We start from the raw sequence: 21,235 nt of genomic DNA on the forward strand, positions 1-21,235 counted from the left end.
GTCAAAATTTTTGAGTGTGAAAAATATAAATAGAGGTCGATTTACAAAAGTTACAAGTGCGGCGAAAAAAGCTGCCAATTGCAATTCCAAAGTGCTGCATTTACTTAATTTCGTCTTTATAACTGATTAAATAGGACCGATACTGTCATGATTTCCATAGATTTCCAACTGTTGTGAATACTGTAGCCAAGGTTCAGTGAAGAAAACAATTGGGAGGATCGAGGTATGGTTCTTAATAAGAGTAATTTCAAAAACTTATTATATTATATTAACTGTTTGGATAAACTTAAAGAGTCGCCTGGCCACTCTAGCAATAATTGCATCTGTTAAGAAAAAAAAGGAGACTTTAAAATTATATGCCGCTATTTCTTATGTCCCATTAGGTCGTGCGAATTCGATTGACACTCGCTAAGATTTGGCTCGCTTAATATTTGTAAAAGCTGAAAATAGAAAAAATACATAGAAATTATTCAGCATTCCAATAAACCGATTATGAATAAAAATATTTCTTGTCTTATCTTTAATCTAAATTCGCGGCTAACAGAGCGTTGTGCGAACTAACAGTGCTGTTAGCTGTCAGCTGCCATAACCCACCACGAAAATAGCAAATCCACCACAAGGCGAGTTCCAATCGGACCGAGAGTTAAATGTTTTCCGATTTTCTAACAGTGAACTTGTGCGTGCGTTAAAATTAAACTCGTTCAGCATTTAAATCGCGTGAGATTTTTGCCTTTTAACGGTAATTTACCAAAGCGAGCGATTCGTATTAAATGTGAATGTTCCCCATGTAGAAGAAAGCGAGCTGGTTTTTCTTCTCTATTTTCTGTATTGCAATTGTTTTTCTGGCCGACTTTGGCTGGGTGTGTGTGTATGTGTATACTTGTGCGCAATGCGTGGGTATTTTCTCAGTTTTTTGTTCTATTTTCAAATTTTATTGCTCTCGCATAATAGTATACATATGTACAGCATTATGTTTGACCGTTATTTCGAATTTCTCCAACACCGCGAGTTTTTTGTGACGGCATTTCCCAGTCCCGATTTGTAAGCCATCTCTGTACATTTGTATGTACATATGTGGATAGGCATGTTTGCACAACTGCACTTACAACCCGCTAATCAGGTGCAATGCACATACATCCATCGATTCCGATTCGGAATCCCAATCGGAATCCGAATGGGTGGGCCACTGGCTTTTCTTGTTGCTTCCTTTCCGGGCCACAGCCTTTTATCGATTTAATAACAAACGAACGGCCGCGAGTCGTTGGACTCTGCAAAAACCGGCACTCGCACTTGGCGGCGATGTCTGGCCAGGATTGGAGATAGGAGCTTGCAGATGGCAACGGACTAGATGTTATTGACGTATTTAGCCATGCTTATGTATGTGCAGATGTGTTTGAGGTCGGGTCTTGACTTCCAGGTTCATCTAGCTCTCTGGCGATAAGTGCTGGGACGCGTGTCAATATTTATACCCCCTGGTGATGATGGTGGAACTACGGAACCAGGCTATGCCCATCTGGGAGATGGGCCCATGGCTGATAAGATAAGTCGCGATTTTATAGCGCCCATTAAACCGCACCAAGCCCACAAAACAAGTGAAACCTGTCGATTGTGCTATTATCAGGGGATTAAACTGACAGAATGGAAAATCAGTCTATTCAAGCAGATTTCATACAATAGTAGACTCTCTTTTTTTTAAATTAAAACACATAACTGCTTGGCCTAAACATCTCGCTAGTTTGATGAACTTAACTGACCGCAATTAATAGTATTTTTATTTATCATCCAGCTGGCCTGGGAGTCACGTTAGAGTGCTTAATTGGCACAGCAAGTGCCAGTGACTGATGCAAAGAACTAATATTTAACGAGGCAACTGCATTTTTCAAATTAAAGAGAACTAGCGACCCACAAAATTCGTACAGCGAATGAGCTTAGCACATTTTCCCCACATTAATGCGGCTGCATTAATTGCATTATGTACCTACGAGCCCATGAATGTATGTGTATGTTTAAACACACTCGTTCCGCGTATTTACATATACATACGTGTGTATGTAGCCATGCTAACAGATAGTCTAGATCTAGATCAGTGCAGCCAAGCACATGGGGTTTTTGTGCTCGGATGTGCGCCGCCAAAAGGGGAAAGTGCTCACTTATCCAATCCCATTGCCGAGCTACCCAGTCGCAATTGAACTAATGAAATGTAGCCATCCTCCAACACGTCATGCAGCCCGATAATCATTACCACAACTCAGTTTGCAGACACACACTTGCGGTAGAAGCAGTAGTCGCTAAATCATATTTAATATGCTGCAGCTAAAGTTCACTCAGAAAAAATATAGTTTGAACTTTGTCTTTCGACTAAAATGAAGATTGAAACTGAAGCAATGATGCAAAATGAATATGAATGAAATGAATATGCAAAATCAATAAATAAAAAAAATCTATTATTTAGCGATACTTAAAGTGGCTAAAGTTCTTTAAAATATAATTAAACTAAAATATATTATCCAAAATACAATAAACCTGATGTAGTTGCTGATTATGTAATCTCCACACACCATCAATGAAGACCCTCTGCCCAAATATTTTTTTTCTAGAAGCAATAGTCGTAAGACAAATAACTTTAACCCACATGCATACTTCATCGCACCCGTGGGGTTCTGGCCCATTGACCGCAAGTGTAGGAAACAAGTCATGGTGGCACCACAACAAACCTTTTCCGCACCGCACCTTTCCTGGCTTGCTCTCTTTTCCCAGTTCGCCAAAGTGCCCGTGTGGCACAATTCGAACTTGGCGTCAATGCCGTTCTGTAGCCACCGCACTGGTGCCACATCCGATTCGATGTGGGAGAGTGTGTGACGAGGGCGCAGTACGTCACTTCGTCACTTCTCCACTTGGCCCCAACATCAACAGCAAGTACGCAATACATAATGCTTGAGAGGAAGACCGGCCAAGTACGGGGTCAATGCCCGCTGGCCTGGTTGGTTGGTTGACTGACTGGGTTGGCTGGGCTACAACTGCAGCGCAGACGTCGAAAGATGGCCCTTGTAACGTCATAGGCGCAACATTAATATTCCGCCTGTTGTGAAGTTACCGCACCACGTCGCATTGGGTTCCGTGTCTGCCGGCGGAACAAAACGCTCTCCGAGTGGGGGAACCAATCTGTTGAAAAGACAAACGAGCTGCGATGACATTTGTGTCGCTGCACTATGGGTCACAGCATCGTCAACCCTTTCGAAAGAACCTAAAACACCCCGCGGCACAAATGCCTACCGATTACGATTATGAGTGCGTGCACTCGAGCCCAATGAACACTGTAGCTGTATTGTCATTTCTCAGCTTTTGTAGGAAGATTACAATCCATTACCAAGATAATAGCTGAGCTTAAACATACCTTAGTTGCTAACTAACCTATTGCAATAATCTAAATTGTGCGGTTTCTCATTCACTTGAATTGAAATTCCTTCGTATATGTATATAATCAATAATAAGATATTTTATACTGCATCGAACTGATTATTCTTCGAGTGCATGTGCTTGAGTTCAGTTTGCGCCGTTTAATGTGCGGCACGTGTCTCGAGCCTGTCCTGGAGCGATGCCTCCGATGATGAGTCATATGCCACGGCCACCACCAAAGGCCCAACAACCCCAAGCGAGTGTATGAATGGAAACGCCAGCTCGCGTGTCTGTGTGTGGGAAATGGGGAAACCCTCCCCAGTCTAGTCCAAAATTCAGATTCACTCACGGAACCCATTCGATTGCAGACTCTCGCCATGTCGACCAGCCCGAAACCGGTTAAGAAGGTGCCGATTCACTTGCAGAGCGCCCAGAATCGCGTCTACATCAAGAATGGTGAGCTCATTAGCCGACCCCGTGTGGGAATACATCAAGTTAGAACACTGATTCCATTGCAGGCGAGATCGTCAACCATGACAAGTCCTTCAAAGCGGACGTGTACATCGAAGATGGAATTATCAAGTAAGTCTTTTGGAAATGCCACATTTTAATTGCACTAGTCCAAGTCCAAGCTGCATGCGAAATGTTCAGTTTATTTGAGCTACACCTTCGGCTTTGACTTTGACTTGAAAGATTAATCTAGACCAAGAAGGATTAGAAATGGCCCTCCAATACAATCTAATTTGCCAAAGGCGTTGGCATGACTCACGAGAAAAGCACAGAAACTTTTACTTAACCACTCTTATCCTATTGTCAGGTTTGTGGGTCCCTCCTCGGAAATAACGATACCTGGCGGAGTGCGCACCATCGACGCCAGCGGACTGATGATCATTCCCGGAGGCATCGATCCCCACACCCACATGCAGTTGCCTTTCGGCGGAGCCGTGGCCGTCGACGATTTCTACCATGGAACCAAGGCCGCTGTGGCAGGTGGCACCACCATGATCAGTAAGCAGGATTATCAAAACGCTTGACCTGTACTCATTATTTCCTGTCCACTCCCCTAGTCGACTTCGTTCTGCCCAACAAACATGAGTCGATGATCGAGGCCTACGACAAGTGGCGAAGCTGGGCCGATCCTAAGGTGAGAAGTGAACGGTGTATATTGGGAAAGAACATAGACTTTTGTTTCAAAAACATGGAAATCTAAGTATCAGGGAGTAGTAAGTTAGTAAGCAAGTATTAAATGCTAGCTAGCTTTGTTACCTGTTTATGCTAGTTAAACAGACATATACCATATTAAATAGCAAGATTAAAGCTCTTGCTACGGATATGGTTTGTTCAAACATGAGGAATCTATGAGTCCATACATTTAGGCATGTAATCAATATAATTATTTATTTAGGTATGCTGCGACTACGGATTGCATGTGGGCATCACCTGGTGGTCGAAGTCGGTGTCTGAGGAGATTGGCATTCTGTGCAAAGAGCTGGGAGTGAACTCCTTCAAAACATTCATGGCCTACAAAGGACTTTATCAGGTACGTCGGCTATAGTGGAACGCATCTGCTTCATAATTAATGGTTTTCCACCATTTCAGCTGAATGACTCAGACCTTCTGGATGTCTTCGAGCGTATCAGGCACCTAAATGGCGTTGCTATGGTAAGGCTACGTGCACCCTTACTAATCCAACTCAAAGCAAGACTAGCAAAAAGATAAAGATCATAGGAACTTCCTGTTCAATGGGATACACCCATCTGGACAACGTCTTTCTAAAATTCGATTGAAATATATTGTTAACAAGTTTGAAAGGATGTACATTTGAAAAAAGTTTGTGATATAGGTTTGAAGCAAGCTTCAATGCACTATTTACAACCATTACAACCATCCACATGCATCCACTTGTAGTACAACTATATTCGTTTCCACAGGTCCACGCGGAGAATGGCGACATCATTGCGAAGAACACGCAGCGCCTGCTGGCCGAGGGCATCAATGGGCCGGAGGGTCACGAGCTGTCGCGACCCGAGGAGGTCGAGGCCGAGGCGGTGCACCGCGCCTGCGTCCTGGCTCACCAGGTAAGACCACTCCCATGTCGCCAGACAGTGGGGGATGTATGGGAAGTGGGAGGAGGGAGAAGGGAGGAGGCGGTGTGTGTCCATGCCGGTTGAGTGCCACTCTGCACTGTGTATGTTATTATGTTATTTATGATTTTGATTTCCTATTATTTCCATTGTGTATGATGCACCCTGTACATATTATGCGGTATGCGGTATGCGGCACTCGATATAACCCCACAATAAACGTAACCTAGGCCGATTGTCCCCTGTACGTGGTCCACGTGATGAGCAAGTCGGCGGGCATTGAGCTGGCCAGGGCACGCCACCGCTACCGCGGGCGATACATAATGGGCGAGACCCTGGCCGCAGCCCTGGGCACGGATGCCACCTGTTGCCAGCACCTGGGCTTCGACGCCGAGGCTGCACATGTGCTCAGTCCGCCCTTGCGGCCCGACAAGACGACCCCCGAGTTCTTGATGAAGCTGCTGGCGAAGTAAGTCCTGCCTGTTGCCTGGGTTCACATTCCGGGCCGGGACCGTAAATATCAGAGGAAACCATTGTTTCGCACTCAAATTATTCGAGGATGTTGGATAAGCCTCACGATTTTTGAGTTAGTTGATCTTCCTAGAAAGCGGCAGGAGTATTTAAAACATATTTAGAAAGAAGAAATAATTTAAATTACATAAATAATAATTTTTAACCGGAAGCATAGACATTTTGGATTGGCATTGTCATTTCGCCCATATAAAGTTATGTTTTAAAATTATATGTTGATACTAAGGTTTTATGCAATCAATTCCACCATGTAAACTGAGTAGGAAAATTAATAATATGATTTTAAATGTATAAAATGATTACGGTCTCTGGTCCTGGGATAACTTGTCCTTGTTCATACTGGTTACTCTGCATACTAACCTTGTTTTTGCTTCTGCCTGCCTGAATCGTATCCACTAACTATCTAACTGCGCCCGTTCTCGAAACTAACCCACTAATCCAACGACGTTTCCATGTTTGCCATTGCTTCACTCACACGCCCACCCACACGTCCAGATGAAGACGCCGCTCTTCGTGTCCGGACTCACCAGCAAATCCTCCGCCGAGCTCGTGGGTCGCGCCCGTCGCAGTGGCTACTGCGTGTTCGGGGAGACGCTGGCCAGCTCACTGGGCCGCTCCATGAGCGCCGTGCCCAAAGGCGACCGCATCTACGCCATCACCAGTCCCCCGATCCGCGAATCTGCCGAGACACCCAGGCAGCTGATGAAGTCCCTGGCTTAGTAAGTATCGCCTTGTTTTAGTGGAATCGAAGACCCCGTACTGTGGCCCATGCCAAATTATTAGGCGGCAAAGAATGCTGAAGTGCATAGGTTTTAAACGAGAAACCCTAATATGAAGTTTTTATGGATGTCTGGACTTGGTTTTGCGTTGATTAAAGTAAATCTAAAGAATTAGAATAAAGAATATTATTTTTTTAATATATCAGATGCACAATAAGTTCATAGATTCCACATGACCATGCTCCAAAAAGTAAGTATCCAAGATTCAGAACACGATCGCTGCATTTCCCACCCTGCCGGTGATTGTTTGTTTCGTTACTCTTAACTGACCATCTAAAAAGGCTACCTAGGTTCCATCATTGATCCACATTTTCTCCACAGTGACGATTTGCAGCTGACTGGCAGCGACAATTGCACCTTCAACAAGGAGCACAAGGCGCTTGGAAAGGGTGACTTCACCAAGATTCCCAATGGCGTCAACGGAGTCGAGGATCGCATGTCGCTGGTCTGGGAGAAGGGCGTGCACGCCGGGCTTCTGGATCCATGCCGCTTTGTGGCCGTGACCAGCACAAATGCAGCCAAGATATTCAACATCTATCCCCAGAAGGGACGCATTGGTAAGTCAGTTGGAAGCATCCGATATGTACTCAGTGTTTAAAGTGGCATGCTCTCTTTAACCTTGTAGCCGTCGGCTCGGATGCGGACATTGTGATCTGGAATCCGAATGCCACCCGTACCATTTCCAAGGATACCCACCACCACGCCTGTGACTTCAACATATTTGAGGGCATGACCGTGCACGGCGTCTGCGAGTTCGTCCTGGTGCGCGGACGAATCTGCGCCGAGCGCGGAAACGTGCGGGTGGCGGAGGGCTTTGGACGTTTCATTCCAACACCAGTTCGTCCGCCGTTCGTCTACGACATCATCGAGGGCAAGGTGCAGTCGCAGCCGGAGGAGCAGCACGAGGAGAAGCAGAACGGCAGCGTGGCCAAGCGGTTCGCTGAGCTGGACATACAGATTCCGGTGCAGGAGCCCATCAGCGCCATGCTTGCTGGCAACCTAGCCATGCCGGCGGAGGGATCCCTGTGCAGCACACCCTCGGTGCGTGGCCGCGTCGATGGAAAGCGCGACTTGCAGGAGTCTTCCTTCTCCATAAGTGGTACGTTGACTATAATCAATTGTTTCGTAGTTGAAATCTATTCTTGATTGTTTCAAAATCTCTTTTCAGAGGAGCTCGACAGGTCTGGTGTTCGAGCGTGCATCAAAGTGAAGAACCCACCTGGCGGAAAGTCTTCCGGATTCTGGTAGATCACAGACCCGATGTCGCATCGCATGGCGTATGGATGCGGAATCGCACAATCTCCGACGACAGTGTAAGCCAAAGTCTGCGCTCATTCGACAACTAAACTGGCATTTAATATAGATCCCTGAAACAAAATCGTAATCTAACCAAATTTCAAATAAGTACATAAGAGCATAACCACTAACCAATTAAGAAGGTATCATAGAGTCTGCTTCGTCATTTTGTATTTAGAACCGATTGCCTCTTGTTGATACAATTTTTGTTAAGTGCATCAACTGAATGAAATGCCTCAAAGCATTTGAAGTCGAAAATCAAACATTATGGCTGCTTAAGGTATTTTTCGTTGAAATCGTTTATTTTAATACTTTGTTTATCTACAATGAGATTTAGCACAATTTAACTCTGTTAAATTCATGACACTATTGCAATTGTTTATTGATTACCAGCTTCGAAGTAGAGCACATCGATCATGCCACGTGAGACAAAGTAGCGCTTGGGAGCAAATTCGGCATTTAATCTGAGGATGTCTAAAAGTAATACTTCAATCGATTTTTTGATAAGATAAAAGTATAAATGTGGAAAACTATTTATTAAAAATACATACTTTATATACATATATTTAACAAAACAAAAGCCGAACACAAAGATCAAACTAATAAACTTTACCAAAAGATAGAATTGCATCTTTTAATTTCCAATTGAAAGACAAAAGGGAAAACTCAGAAATATACATATGTATATTCCGGTTTTATGAACTGAAATAAACGAATAACAGCAATAAGGACGACATGGATTAGTTATTGATCGCTTTTATTTATATGGATATTTACAAATCGATTTAGCACAATTTCCAGATGTATATATACTGTTATCAATTGTGTTGCAAAAAGGTATGACTGACAGACGACTATGCGAAATCAAGTGCCTAATAGATGAACTGCATGAGCTAAACTGCCCTTGCAGTTATTCGTATGAATACATAATTACAATTGTTCAATTACAATTCGTTCAAGAAAAATATTTGACCGCCTTATTTGGTGCAAGCCAATTTGTCGTGGCTATCAATCATTTTTCGCAAATGTGTTTAATTTAAATGTTTAAATTATCAGAGGTAAAATACGAATTGGGTTTGCCTTCGCTTAACTACTTACAATTGGTTAGTGCGCTCATGCGAAACAATTATAATATTATCATTACAGGTGTCGTACAAATTAACAATCTAATGAACTAGTCTTGATATAAATAAAGAGTTTTGCAGTGCTTTGGGTAACCGAAAATGGGGTGGTGAACCTGCTTTTGCGTGTTATTTAAAAATATTCACTTCTGCATTTTTTGCTTACGTCCTAAAATCATTCGTAATCGTGTGACCTAAAATTGACTTAACAACTAAATTCCAATAGTTAATGACAGTTTATGAGTTTTTCTTTTATTTTCCCATAGTTTTGCGTTGGTGGCTGGTGAATATTGTTGGTTTCATCTGATGGTAGATTGTAGGAATGCATGCGACCGCAAATTCTATTGATCTTCCTACTCAACGCTGAAAGGAGATAGCATTGATTACTTCATTGAATCTAATTGCATCTAGCGATTGTGAGCTTGGACTTACTGTCTGATACTATGCGATCGCTTGCTCGCTTACAGTTTCTTCAAATAGGCGGCACACTTAACCGCACTGCTAACTTGTCCTGTGTTAAGGAGACTCAACTTCTTGTGCTTGGCCCGGAATTTCTTCACATAGGCGTCAATAAGATTCTTAATCTTGTGCGGATTGATCTCACCAGACCGACTGTGGCAGATCTGCAATTTATATTAAATGAATTAAATGATACGCTTACACTCTTTTTAATTGTAATGATTAAACTATGGCACTTACCTTTGGCACGGCTCTCCGCATAATGTCCTTGTAGTCATCCTTGGTAATCGCTTTCTTGTTAAAGTACGGTTTCAACACCAGTTTCACCTCCTCAACGACGCGTTCCTGCCGATTTAGTTTCCGTAAAAGCTGATGGGGGAATAAATAATTAGTTTTATTTTCTGTTCTTTTTGGGTGTCTCTGAAATGGACTCACTCTATCCTTATTTTGTAGATCTGTCGCCGAGTTCGGCACGTCGTCATAAAAATCAGGATTCCTTGCACCTAATCATAGAAGAGAAATGCATTAGAAATATTTGACCAACCCGTAAGATAAATTAAGCTCGTTCACACACGCACCTTTTACTTTTGATTTTCGGTCGGCCTTGGTGCGATTCGCCTTTTTGCCCACCGCTGTGTTGTACCGGGAAGTCATCCGGATGTTGCTAATGGGCGAACTGCTTCCGAACAGGTTGTCGAAAATTTCTACCTTGCCTCCGGTTGCTCCACCCTTCGCTCGCCTGCTGGCTTCCATTGGAATGGGCGGCTCGAACAGATCTTCGTAGTCCGCCGAGCCCGGCGAGTAAGGACTCTCGATTTCCATGCTGAAGGAGTCGTCTAAAGCGTTGCTCGATCCTCCGGCATTTCCGAGGCCGCTTCCGTTTCGGGGGCCACCTATTCCGCTACTCGTGGTGGGCATGTTGCCGACGCCACTGCTGCTGCTGGCCACACTGCCTCCGGCCTTGGGCAAAGGAGTGAGTTTCTTTGAAGGAGGCGTGGGACTGGAAATTGAAGGTATGTGCTGCGAACTTGACACCACACTGCTGCTCGTGAGCAGCACATTAGAGAGAACGGTTATGGTCTTCCCATCGGCTGTCTTGTCATGGTTGTCGCCTCCGCCGGCACCTCCTCCGCCGCCGCCCGTGCTGACGGAACTGCTGCTGATGTACTGGGCGGAGCTCACCTCACTCTCTTGCTGAATGGACCCGCTCTGGTTCGGTTTGTTCATCAGCGCCATCACCAGATCAACCGGATTAAGGGCGTTCCCCTGTGCCTGAGTGTTGGTGCTCGCATTCGACCCGGTTACATGGGCGCCATCACTCTCTCCCTTGTCACCAGATCCGGATCCGATTGCGCCACTCGCCGGCATGCTAGCTGTTTGCTGCTCTAGGTTTTGGCTCGGAGTTGGTGTCGGCGAACGCGGCGAAAGTGAGGGCGACTTGGTGGGCTCGAAGGGATCATAGGCATCTGGCGAGCACGGTCCCGACTCTGGCGGGGTATTAGGGCCAATCTTCTGACCGCCATCGTGACTGGCATGGCCGTGCTGGGGAGTCTGCTCCGCAGGTGCCATAGAACATGATGCCTCCAGCTCATCCGCAGAATTAATATCGTCAACGTCTTCGTGAAGAGGGTTGTTGCGCACCTTGTGCTGCATCTTTTTGGTAGGCAGGTTGAACTTGACGAGAGGCGGTTCAGGTGGTGTCTTAGGACCCGTTGACTGCGTCATGTTCTCATACGAGGTCTCCATGATTGCGTCCAAGGATCCGACCTGGGGAGTCTTCTCTCTTTGCCCATTTTCCCTCATAAGATCGTGATCCCTGTCGCGCTCCCTCTCCCTTCTCGATGAGAGTGGCTCTGTCGCATCCTCGCTGTCTGTGAGCACAATGACATCTGCCGGCTCCTGATGAACTTGGAAGGGCGAGCGTTCCAGATCGATGATAGCCACCGGCTTAGCCTCCAACTTTTTACGCTTGCGCTTTGTCTTCTTTACTGCTCCCACAGCACTGCAAATGTTGCTATTGGAGGCCATTGACGCCATGGACGTCATGCGATTGCTCAAGAGATCCTCCCTGCCGGATGGGATTGTTACTACAGACGGCTGCTGGGAGCCCAGCGTGGCGCTAGCATTGTTTGTGTTCGACTCTTTGTTGAAGCTTACGCTAACCAGAATATTGTTGCCCGAAGCAAATACTTCCTTCGATGGCAGAGGTTCTGGTGTCTGGGTACGACGTTTACGTTTCTTTTCTTTGCGTGGCTTCTCCAGCTGATGCTGTTTCCTTTTCTTTTTGCTCTTGTCCCGCTTGCGCTTGGATTTTTTGGGTGTTAGCCCGCCATCGTTATTATAATGGCCGCCTGATCCCTTGGGCGTTCCAAGCGGAGGCGTCCAAGACGAGTTTTTGTCCTGGAGGGCGCTGTCGTGGAGGAAATCGCAGCGATCGGGTGATGGCGATGGTGACCACTGACCAGTCGTCATTCCTACCTTCTTTCGTTTTCTCTGGGGAGCAAGGAAGTCGTCAGCATCCTCGAAGGGATCACGTTGCCGCGAAATGCGACGCATCCGCGCTGCTGTTGTCGGACTGCTGCTGCCCGTCCTCTTCCTCCTTTTCTTCTTATCGGACTTCTTTTTTTTCTTCTTGTGCAGATCCTTGGGACTCTTGGAACGACTTCTGCTCCGGCTGCGACTTATCCGTGGTGTGTAGTTTGGCGAGCCCATATATAGGGGTGATCTATTACCATCTCCGTTGATGCGGTTGGGAGTGTGCGAGCGCGATCCTCTGGAGTGTACTGATTGAACTGGACTACTCTCCCTTTCATTGCGGGGAGTCGGTACCGGTGAGGGTGAGCGGGCATAGCGTCTGTTCGTAGAGGTTCGACGGCCCCTACCATGTTTATGTGGAGGAGGTGAAGTTCCTGGCGGTGGCGTTGGCGACATGCTAAAGCTGCGTCGCTTGGCCGAACCAGATCGGGAGCGCGGGGAGCCCTGGGAGTCACGAGAAAGGCTACGTGAGAAACTGCGTGAGTTTCGCCTTCCCGAACGACTTCTGTGCGACCGCACTGCGTCGCGTCCATAGCGATCCTTGGTCTGTGGCTGATGTCTTGATGTGCCCACCACATTTCTAACATCATAGCGAGGTAGTTCCCTTCGTTTGGGACGTTGAAAGTACTGCTGATGCTGGCCATGCTGGTTGTAGTGAAAGTAATTTTGGTGCTGATTATGCTGATGCTGGTAGTTTTGGTTCTGGTGATAATTTTGTCCGTAATGCTGGAACGGCCTGTTGTGGAACTGTTGGTTGCGGTTGTTAAAACGCAGGCCTCCGCGGCCACGGAAAAAGCCGCGCTGTTGGTCCCTTCCGCGATAGGAAAATCTCTGGCGGCTGTGCGAATTCGAACGCGATCGAGACCTAGAATGAGAGCGGGAGTAGGACTTGGAGAGGCTGTTACGTCGACGCCTGTTCCTACTGCGACTTGGGGAACGACTTCTGCTCCTGCTTCTGCTAATACTCTTGCTCTTACATCTGCTCCTGCTTCCACTCCTACTGCGACTAATGCTCTTGCTGACTCTCGGGCTCTTAGAAAGGATCTTTGGAGTGAGACTCCTGGAGTCTGGACGCGGGCTCCCATCTGGCTCCAGCTTGTCCCCACGATAATTGCGATCCTTTTGTCGCTTGCCGACCTTTTTGAAAGTCTCGCCCTTGTTGCGTTTTGAACGCGACTTTGACTTGGCTTTTTTATTGTTAGCCGTGCCACGGCTTCGACTGCGTCGCGTTGACTCGTTCTCATTGTTCAATTCGTCCTCTGACTGAATATCCGTACCGGCAGCTTTCTCTGGCTCATCCTCGTCGCCGGAAACTTTAGAGGACCGAGTTTTGGGACTCGTGTTTGGATTATTTTGATGTGTTGTGCCAGCCTCTTCCTCCTCCGCCAAATTTTTTTCGTCCAGGCAGGGCGTGTAAGATCGATCCTGCTCGTTCTCGCTACCGCTTTCGTTGACATCCTTCTCTAAGCTTGTATCCTTCTTTGATGCTGGTCGCTTAGACGGAGCTCTCTTAGGGCTGACTTGTGCCTCCGTTTCGGTAAGCAGTGCCTTCTCGAACTCTTTCGGTTTGTCAATGTCTAGCTCCTCCCAGTCGCTATCATCATAAAGCTCGAGTACTCCCTTGGCCCGATCTCGATCCGCAGCGCGATCCTCTTTGACCAGTGGGCTGGGAGTGCTGTGCGTCCTAGCTTCCTCTGCATCGTTTTCCTCTGGGGGTGCAGCTTCCTCGTTGGTGTTGCTTGGCTCGTGATCGGAGGACTCGGACTTCTCCGTTGGAACAGCGTCACAGGACTCTTCGACCAATTCGGGTTCATCAGGTTCTTCGGTTGGATTCTCCGGCTCGTATAGGTCATCATCATTGACTTTTTCGGGAACGGGTTCGGGCTCAGGTCCCAAAGGCAATGGTATATCCGTATCCTCATCATCATCATCTAATTGTACTAAATCTTCATTCATATCGTCGTCATCCTGTCCCAGAGGAAAGCATTAAATGAAGATGAGAAGAGAATAAAATACCATGATTAGTAAGCGTCAAAGAAGAATTGGTCTGAAAAACTATCAAACGTCACTTACTTAACTAATTATATTGCTTGCTTTAACATTCTATTTGGTTTTAAAAACTGAAAATTAAAATGTTATACATATGTGTATGCCTTTTTGTTTTAGAAGATTATGTCGAGAATAATTATGTACCCATTACTTATCTATATAATTTTAAATATGCCTTCAGATATATATGTTTTTGTTTGCATAAGTTTGCCTTTTACTACTGGTATTGAAGTTAATGATTATAGTACCCATTTCAAACATTTTTCATCACAAAAGCTGATATTAAAATCACTTTTTTCTTTACCTCGCTTAATTTCTTTGATAATTGGCTAACTCCTACTATTATTCATGTTAAATATCTCTAGATTCTGATAATCCCATAGATATCATACCTTATCAGATGCATCCGCTGGTCCGTGTGGAACCCCTGACGGCATTGCCGAGGCATTAGCAACCGCCTGCGACTCCTGTGAGTAAATTGAGAAGTTCGGGCAGTTGTCGGCATCGTCATTTTGATTTGGATCGATGGGCTTGGCCGGTGCTTGCTGAAGTGGAGTTATCTTGAAGAGAGGACTGTTCCAAGGGAGGCTAGCAGGTGGCATGGGCGGAGGTGGTATGGACAGCACAACTGGCATACCCATCACTGGTGCGGGATGATGATTGAGGGGAGGTGCGAACATTGGAGTCTGTCCCGAAAAACTGTTTGATGACGACGCTACTGGGGCTGGAGGCGGCGCACTTCCAGGGAAAGTAGGAGTGGGTTGGTTGGCTGGCAGCACGTTTTGCTGTCGTGCTTGCTGCTGGCGGGTGGGCGTGTTGAATCGCAGATGGAACGGAATAAAGCTTGACATATTGGTGTTGTTGTTGGAGCCGGAGCTGCTAATGTTTTGGTTGCCAAAGCCACTGCCTGCTTGGCCGTCTCCATCACCGGTCAATTGTCGCGAGGAAGCTCCCCCGCTACCGCTGGGCACACCACCTCCACCGCTAGATCCTCCGGCGCCGCCTCCACCACCTCCGCGGTAACTGGTATTGCCGCTGAAACGATTGTTGTAGCTATCACTTGAGCCAGCTCCTCCGCCTCTGTTGTAGTTAGGTCCGCCTCCTCCCTGTTGGTAAAGCGGTGCCTGGGTTAGATGCTTCTCGGTCTTAGAAGTACCTGTCTTCGGTGCAGGCGCTGCTGTCGCTGTAGGTGCAGGTCTCTGGGGAATATTGAGGCTACCATCCGCCCTAATATGTACTTCGCCTAGGTTACGCGAAGCATCATGCCAGCGATCCTGCAGATCCAAAATGCTAGACAGTATGTCTGCAGTGGGAGCTGAAGACGGAGCTGAGGGCGGCGCTGCTATGCGCGCCTTGCCTTGGAGCAAGGCTTTACGGATGCGCGGTGCTCCAATGCTACCAATGCGCACTGAGGTTTGCACTGCAGTCGATCCGAGTCCAGCAGAACTGATCTGTCTTACTGCGTCCGGCTCACTATCGGAGAAATACTCCAGGTCGTTCGCATTGCCAAATAGGGAGAAACTGGAGGCTGTTCCACCACTTAGGTGAGAACGTTGAAATCCTTCCGATTTTACTCCCATCTGTTCTGCAAGTCGCTTGCTGGCTGAAAGACGTCGACCAGGCCCCTCACTAGAGGCAGTGGCGGCCCCACGACGACGCCGACGCCTACGCCGTCTTATCACTTTCTTGCTGGTTTTAAGGGCGAACTTTTCGTCAAAGTTGTTCAGATCGTACTCGACCACGTAGGTGCGATAGCGAGTCCTTCTCCGCCGCCGCCGCTGAACAGGTTTTTTTTTCGTGCTTGTGGTTGTGCGCCGAGTAGTTGTAGTAGTGGTTGTGGTAGTGGTGGTGGTGCGGGTACGAGTCCGGGTCAGTGTGGAATCTTCCGTCGACGTAGCGCCCGAGCGAGTGCGTCGCAGTACAGCGGCCCTAATGCGTTCGTTTTGACGGGTGCGCAGGATTCTTGGCGGTTCCTGCACCTCACGTACCCTGAGACGAGTCTCCGGCAAGCCCATACCTCTAATATCCTCGTATAGCTGATTCAAGTCGTCTGCCAGCTCCAGCTGCTCATTATCATCCTCGTCGTCGGAGTCAATACAGTTGTCGCAATACCACGAGCCAGCTGGGATCTCGTACAGCGGCGGGTCTAGGCAGTCCATGTGGTATCCCTGATTGCAGCTGTCGCACAACAACATTACATCCTCCCGATCCGGACATTCGCAGATTTCGCAGTTGGTGACCTCCTCAGCGGTACCTGCCTCGTCATCTAAGACCAATTCGGTATTGGACTTACTCAGATCCAACCTCACTTCTCTCACCACCCGGCGACTAGCGTAAGAGTCCCGCACGATAATCCGGTCGAATTCAATGCGATCAATAGGACAAGTTTGGACATTTCGGGACCAGGCGTCGATGCAAGCCGCGCAGAATATGTGCTCGCATGTTGCTGGCGTGCCAATCTCCTGCTGCCGGAAAGTGAGTAAGCAAATGGGGCACTTCTCCAGCAGATCGTTACTGCTGATGTCGGAACTGAAGCCGTCGTCGGGGTCAGCGGGCGTGGGTTGGATTCTTTCAACCGCGTTGGGCGTCCCCTCGGGCTCCTCCTCATCGGAGGACTCTACCTTCTTTCGTTTGCCGTTTCTCGTGGGCCGTTGATCGATCTGGAATGAATGAAGTAGTGCATTAATAGGTGATGCCGCTGGGAAGTGGTTGCAACTTCAATGCCTTACATCGCTGCCGCTGGACGAGCAATCGCTCCGCGGCCCGTGGCGATTGCGCAGCTTTCGCGTAGACTTCCGGGGCACGGAGTCGGAATCCGAATCCGAAGCCACCTCCTGTCGACGGGTGCTGCGTCTCAGGCGCGTCGCCGCGGAGCAGGAGGGGCGATCATCCCGGTCTTGATCCGACGCCGAATCCTCCGAGTCCTTGAATTCGATCCGCATGATGATGCGCCGGTTCCGCTGCCCGCGCTGCTGACTCAGGGGAGGACCAGCGTCGGATTCGGCATTGGAATCACGGTCGGACATGCTGATGCAACTGCGTATGTGTGTATCAAGCCGATATATTGATGTGTGTACACTGTCGGCGGGGCAGGCGCGTGTGTATTACATATATATTACAAATAGGGAGTGCTATTCGCACGATTTGCATCTAGTTATCCGTTCTTGCTAGTCTCTGCTCTCGGCCTGGTAGCCACATTTTCGATACGATGCCCAGCCGGAGTCCGTGTAGTCGCCTTTCGGCCTGGCTTGTCTGTAATTGCAGGCCGCTGTGACCGAAGAGTGCAGGGTGCAGGGTGCCGAGTGCCGATTTCCGTGAGTGGCATCAATTGCCAATTTTCGGGAACTCCGCCTGGCGTTTGCCGCTCAACAGCTTCCGTAATGAGTCGTTTAAAGGGCAGATGCTGTGGCCACTGGGCAATGCTCCCGTACTTTGTAGCCCCAACTTCGGTATTTCCAAATTGGTAGCAAACTCAAATTTTTCTCACACAGTTTCCTTTACACACACACTTGGATTTCAGCCATTTTTTCAGCTAGAGGTGGGTTAACGTCAGTGAACGCTTTCGATATTTTTGTGCCACAGCCGATTCCATTCAGACGGCGATAGGCGCCTTATGTTGTCTAAATCGAAAGAGTACAGGTTATTCGGTTTCAATAAGAATATGTAATGGTTTGTGTACTCCAAATGTCACTTTTTTAATTCTGTTTAAACTGAATGTAACTACAAAATGCTGATGGACAACAGGAAAATTAATTATTATTACAAAGGTTACCTTACAATATATTAAATAGACTCTAGATTAGCACAAATAAAAAAGAAAGTACTAAAATAATGAAAAACTAAAAGATTTAAATGAAACATAAATCAATTTATTTATCTTCCCATTATATGTACATAAAAAAATGAAATGAAACAGAATAAGGTTCTTTAACAAATAGCGTAGATAATCAATGATCACCTCATTATAAGTTTTTAATAAGTAAACAGATAAACAATATCGATTGTTGAAATGTCGATAGGAATGACCTAACAGATGCAATTAGTTTGATAATTTATAATTTACTTAAAAGTTATACACGAACGGCTTAAATTACGAATATGGCTTACCAGAAATAGAAAAGCAATTTAAAAACAAATTCTCTCTATATAATCTAGTAATCTATGATGTCCCGCCATATCGATTCATTGTTTTTTTTTTGGTGTACCACCACTAATGAACGAAGTTTAAATCTAAGAAATAAACAATCATCTGTGAACTTAGTTGCGCTTGCTTGCGAAATGCAGGCGGATATAAAGGCCGACATCATCGTGGAGGCGATGGAGGTGCTAGTGAATCACATTCTATACGTGCGCGGTATATACCCCTCGCACATTTTTAAAATGAAGCGGATGTACAACTCGCCCATCTATGTGTCCATATTTCCACCGCTTAATAACTACCTGGCCGGCATCCTAAAATCCGCACAAGAACTTCTCCGCCGCCGAGAGCTGCAGTGCCTGGAGCTAATAGTGTATCAAAAGGAGAATGAGAAGTTGGAGAGCTATAAAATGCAACTAGAAACCCAGGGGAGTAGCCTACCGGCAGATGATCATTTAATGGAGTTCGAGCAGAACATGCGCTCTGTCATCTACAAAATCTCTCAGCGCTTGAACCAGGCGCCTAAACTGCCCGCCGGAATTTGTCAGTTTAAGGTGCATCTGCACACTACCCAGGAGGCATTCATCCGCTTCAGCCAAGACTCTCAGTACCAGGAATTTCCCTGGCTTCAGACCCAAAAAACGGAATCCCAGGCGCCAAGGCGAACCGTTTCACTCCTTCCTTTGGCTAGGGTGGAGGATTTGGGATTGAAAATGGATGCCCTCATCGTTAGTTAATGTTATATTCCTAAAACTGTTATCCATTTAATCGACGTTGGGTTTATTTTAAACTAAAATTGATTCTAATCATGAATCGTTCTCTGATCCATGGTCTTTCTTTAATGAATAAAAAGCACGCCCAATGGTTTTATGGCTTAACATTAGATTCTTTAAATAAAACCAATTTTAGTGTCATTCCATTTTGAATTATAAAGACTGTTGAGGCTTTAGAGAAAGCCTCACATAGAATTGACCGGTACTCAAGCGACTATAGGTGTGTCTTCTAAAGTAGACCCTGGCGTTTTAGATCCTCGAACGTCTTTCGGTTGACAACGTTTCCCAGCGAGTCCTCGAACTCTTCCTCCTGATCGGCTATCCAGCGCTCGCTCTGCTTTTGCGACTTGAGTTTCTCCCACAACGTGATTGCGTCCTCGATCTGGGTGACATTGGCGAAATGGGCAGTGTTCGGAATGCCGAGGCAACGCATGCCGTGCGCATGGCGCCACTCGGCGAAGTGCCGTTGAAAAGCTTTAGGACCCTTGTAGGTGAAGTTTCCGCATATCTCGCAATTATAGCTGATATTCAGGCCATGCAGTTTATACAACCAGTAGGGGATCGGTTTACCGTCCCATCCGAGCGGCAAGTTCTTGGGATTGTACGGAACGTCGTCCGCGTCGGGATCATCTTCGTTGTCCGACTCGCTGGCCTCCACATCGCTATCGTCTCGCTCGCCACCGGTCCGAGCCTGTTTTCTCTGCACATTCTCCTTGGTAGCCGCTCTCTGCTCAGACAACAGCTCCGCGTATTTGTAGAGCAGCGCCTCTAGCTGTGCAATCTCCTTGTGGCGTTCGTGCTCCCGTGACTGCGCACTAGCTGTCTTTGCGCTGGGCTTCTTGGCCATCAGTGCGGGATCCAAAGTGCTTTTACCTTTGGTAGAGAATAAACGCTGTGCTCGCTCCTCCAGGGTGCCGCCGCACTTAAGACCCAGAGCCACCAAAGCCGACTTCAGACGATCCAGTCCCAGCGAGGCCAGCTCCTCCCAGCTGGAGAAGGCGGATAGATCAAGGTGTGCGCCGGTGTTGGCCAGCGCCGACTCAGTTTCCTTAATCGAAAAACCCGGAAATGTGCCCATCAGCCATTGGCGCTGGAAGTCAAGTTCCACCTTTAGCAGCTCCCCCTCCAGGTCGAGCAAGGGCTGGATTCGCAGGATGAAGTGGTGCAGGTAGTCGTTGAGGGTCTCTATGTACCTGCGGTACTCGCGGTTCTTGCGCTCTCTCGGAATATCGAAGACGTGGTCAAAGGACATAAGGTAAGTGATATAGTCCAGTTTCTCCACCGACCGCAAGTTGAGGTACAGCTCGTAGCACTCGTTGAGGTCCAGATAGCGACCGCCGCCCTCCTCGTCAGTGAACTCCACCAGGGCACTCATGTCGTCCGGATTGTTGTACACCCGAATCATCTCGTCGAACTCGACAGACAGCGGCACGCTGACCTCCGCCGGATGGGACTTGTAGAACTGCTTGATTTGCTTCAGGCGGGCGTAGAACTCATTAAACTCGTTGGGTCCCGAAAGGGCGGCAATCTCCGCCTTTCGCTCATTGTCCTTGTCCTCGTAGAGATCGCGTAGCTGGGATGTAGAGTTGTGGTGCAGTTCCATTAGGTACTTCAGCCGGTGCTCCGAATGGATGCGCTCCTTTTCGCCCGGCTTTTTGGTCGCATGCTCGTCCACCATCAGTTTGACCAGGCGCTCACGCTCCTCGTGTAGGCGACGCTGCTGCTCCAGGAGCGTCTCCATGGCTCACGAATGCGAATATTTAAAGCGCAGTAATATCAAATGGAGGGCTTTTACTCAGCGAAATCCCGAAGGAAACACAATTTTTCGTCAGCGTGTGTACATTAAAATACACTCACAACAAAGTAGGGATGGCAAATATTGTCACATCATATTATTGTCAGGTTGTAATACTCCGATCACACTGGCAATTAATATGACTATCAGGAATGCAGATGATCGATTAAAGAACAATTATTAAAATAAAATATTATTTATATTTAAAGAACCAAAAGGATTTTTCATTATTATTTTATTTATAAAATAAAATATTATTTATATTTAAAGAACCAAAAG

The 21,235-nt window shown here is 47.0% G+C and overlaps 4 protein-coding genes across 8 annotated transcripts; 2 read left to right on the forward strand and 2 right to left on the reverse strand.

Moving 5' to 3' along the window:
* The first annotated feature begins 631 nt into the window (after positions 1-631).
* Positions 632-8,711, forward strand: LOC6613969 (dihydropyrimidinase). Of its 5 annotated transcripts, XM_032722387.1 has the most exons (12): positions 632-739; positions 3,765-3,852; positions 3,915-3,978; positions 4,214-4,404; positions 4,464-4,540; positions 4,802-4,936; positions 4,996-5,058; positions 5,328-5,474; positions 5,711-5,949; positions 7,112-7,347; positions 7,416-7,889; positions 7,959-8,711. In XM_032722387.1, the coding sequence occupies exons 2-12, from the start codon at positions 3,774-3,776 to the stop codon at positions 8,036-8,038; spliced, it is 1,785 nt and encodes a 594-aa protein (XP_032578278.1). In that variant the 5' UTR covers positions 632-739; positions 3,765-3,773; the 3' UTR covers positions 8,039-8,711. The 5 variants fall into 5 exon arrangements, with proteins under 5 accessions (XP_032578278.1, XP_032578277.1, XP_032578280.1 ...); XM_032722386.1 differs by lacking the exons at positions 632-739; positions 5,711-5,949 and adding an exon at positions 6,507-6,730; XM_032722389.1 differs by lacking the exons at positions 632-739; positions 7,112-7,347; positions 7,416-7,889; positions 7,959-8,711 and adding an exon at positions 6,507-6,525.
* A 115-nt stretch (positions 8,712-8,826) lies between these two features.
* Positions 8,827-17,771, reverse strand: LOC6613970 (serine/arginine repetitive matrix protein 2). Its single transcript, XM_002038398.2, has 7 exons — positions 16,980-17,771; positions 14,643-16,910; positions 10,245-14,169; positions 10,102-10,169; positions 9,907-10,035; positions 9,640-9,830; positions 8,827-9,570 (listed from the first exon to the last, which is right to left on the reverse strand). Exons 1-6 carry the CDS (start codon positions 17,274-17,276, stop codon positions 9,669-9,671), a joined length of 6,849 nt encoding a protein of 2,282 aa, XP_002038434.1. The 5' UTR covers positions 17,277-17,771; the 3' UTR covers positions 8,827-9,570; positions 9,640-9,668.
* A 581-nt stretch (positions 17,772-18,352) lies between these two features.
* Positions 18,353-19,266, forward strand: LOC6621349 (mitotic spindle assembly checkpoint protein MAD2B). Its single transcript, XM_002045482.2, has one exon. The coding sequence runs from the start codon at positions 18,412-18,414 to the stop codon at positions 19,123-19,125; it is 714 nt and encodes a 237-aa protein (XP_002045518.2). The 5' UTR covers positions 18,353-18,411; the 3' UTR covers positions 19,126-19,266.
* On the reverse strand, positions 19,189-21,020 carry LOC6613972 (splicing factor 3A subunit 3). The gene has a single exon (XM_002038400.2). The coding sequence runs from the start codon at positions 20,900-20,902 to the stop codon at positions 19,391-19,393; it is 1,512 nt and encodes a 503-aa protein (XP_002038436.1). The 5' UTR covers positions 20,903-21,020; the 3' UTR covers positions 19,189-19,390.
* Between the last annotated feature and the right edge of the window lie 215 nt (positions 21,021-21,235).

This window comes from Drosophila sechellia, chromosome 3R (genome assembly GCF_004382195.2).
Source record: "Drosophila sechellia strain sech25 chromosome 3R, ASM438219v1, whole genome shotgun sequence".
Classification (NCBI taxonomy): Eukaryota; Metazoa; Arthropoda; class Insecta; order Diptera; family Drosophilidae; genus Drosophila; species Drosophila sechellia.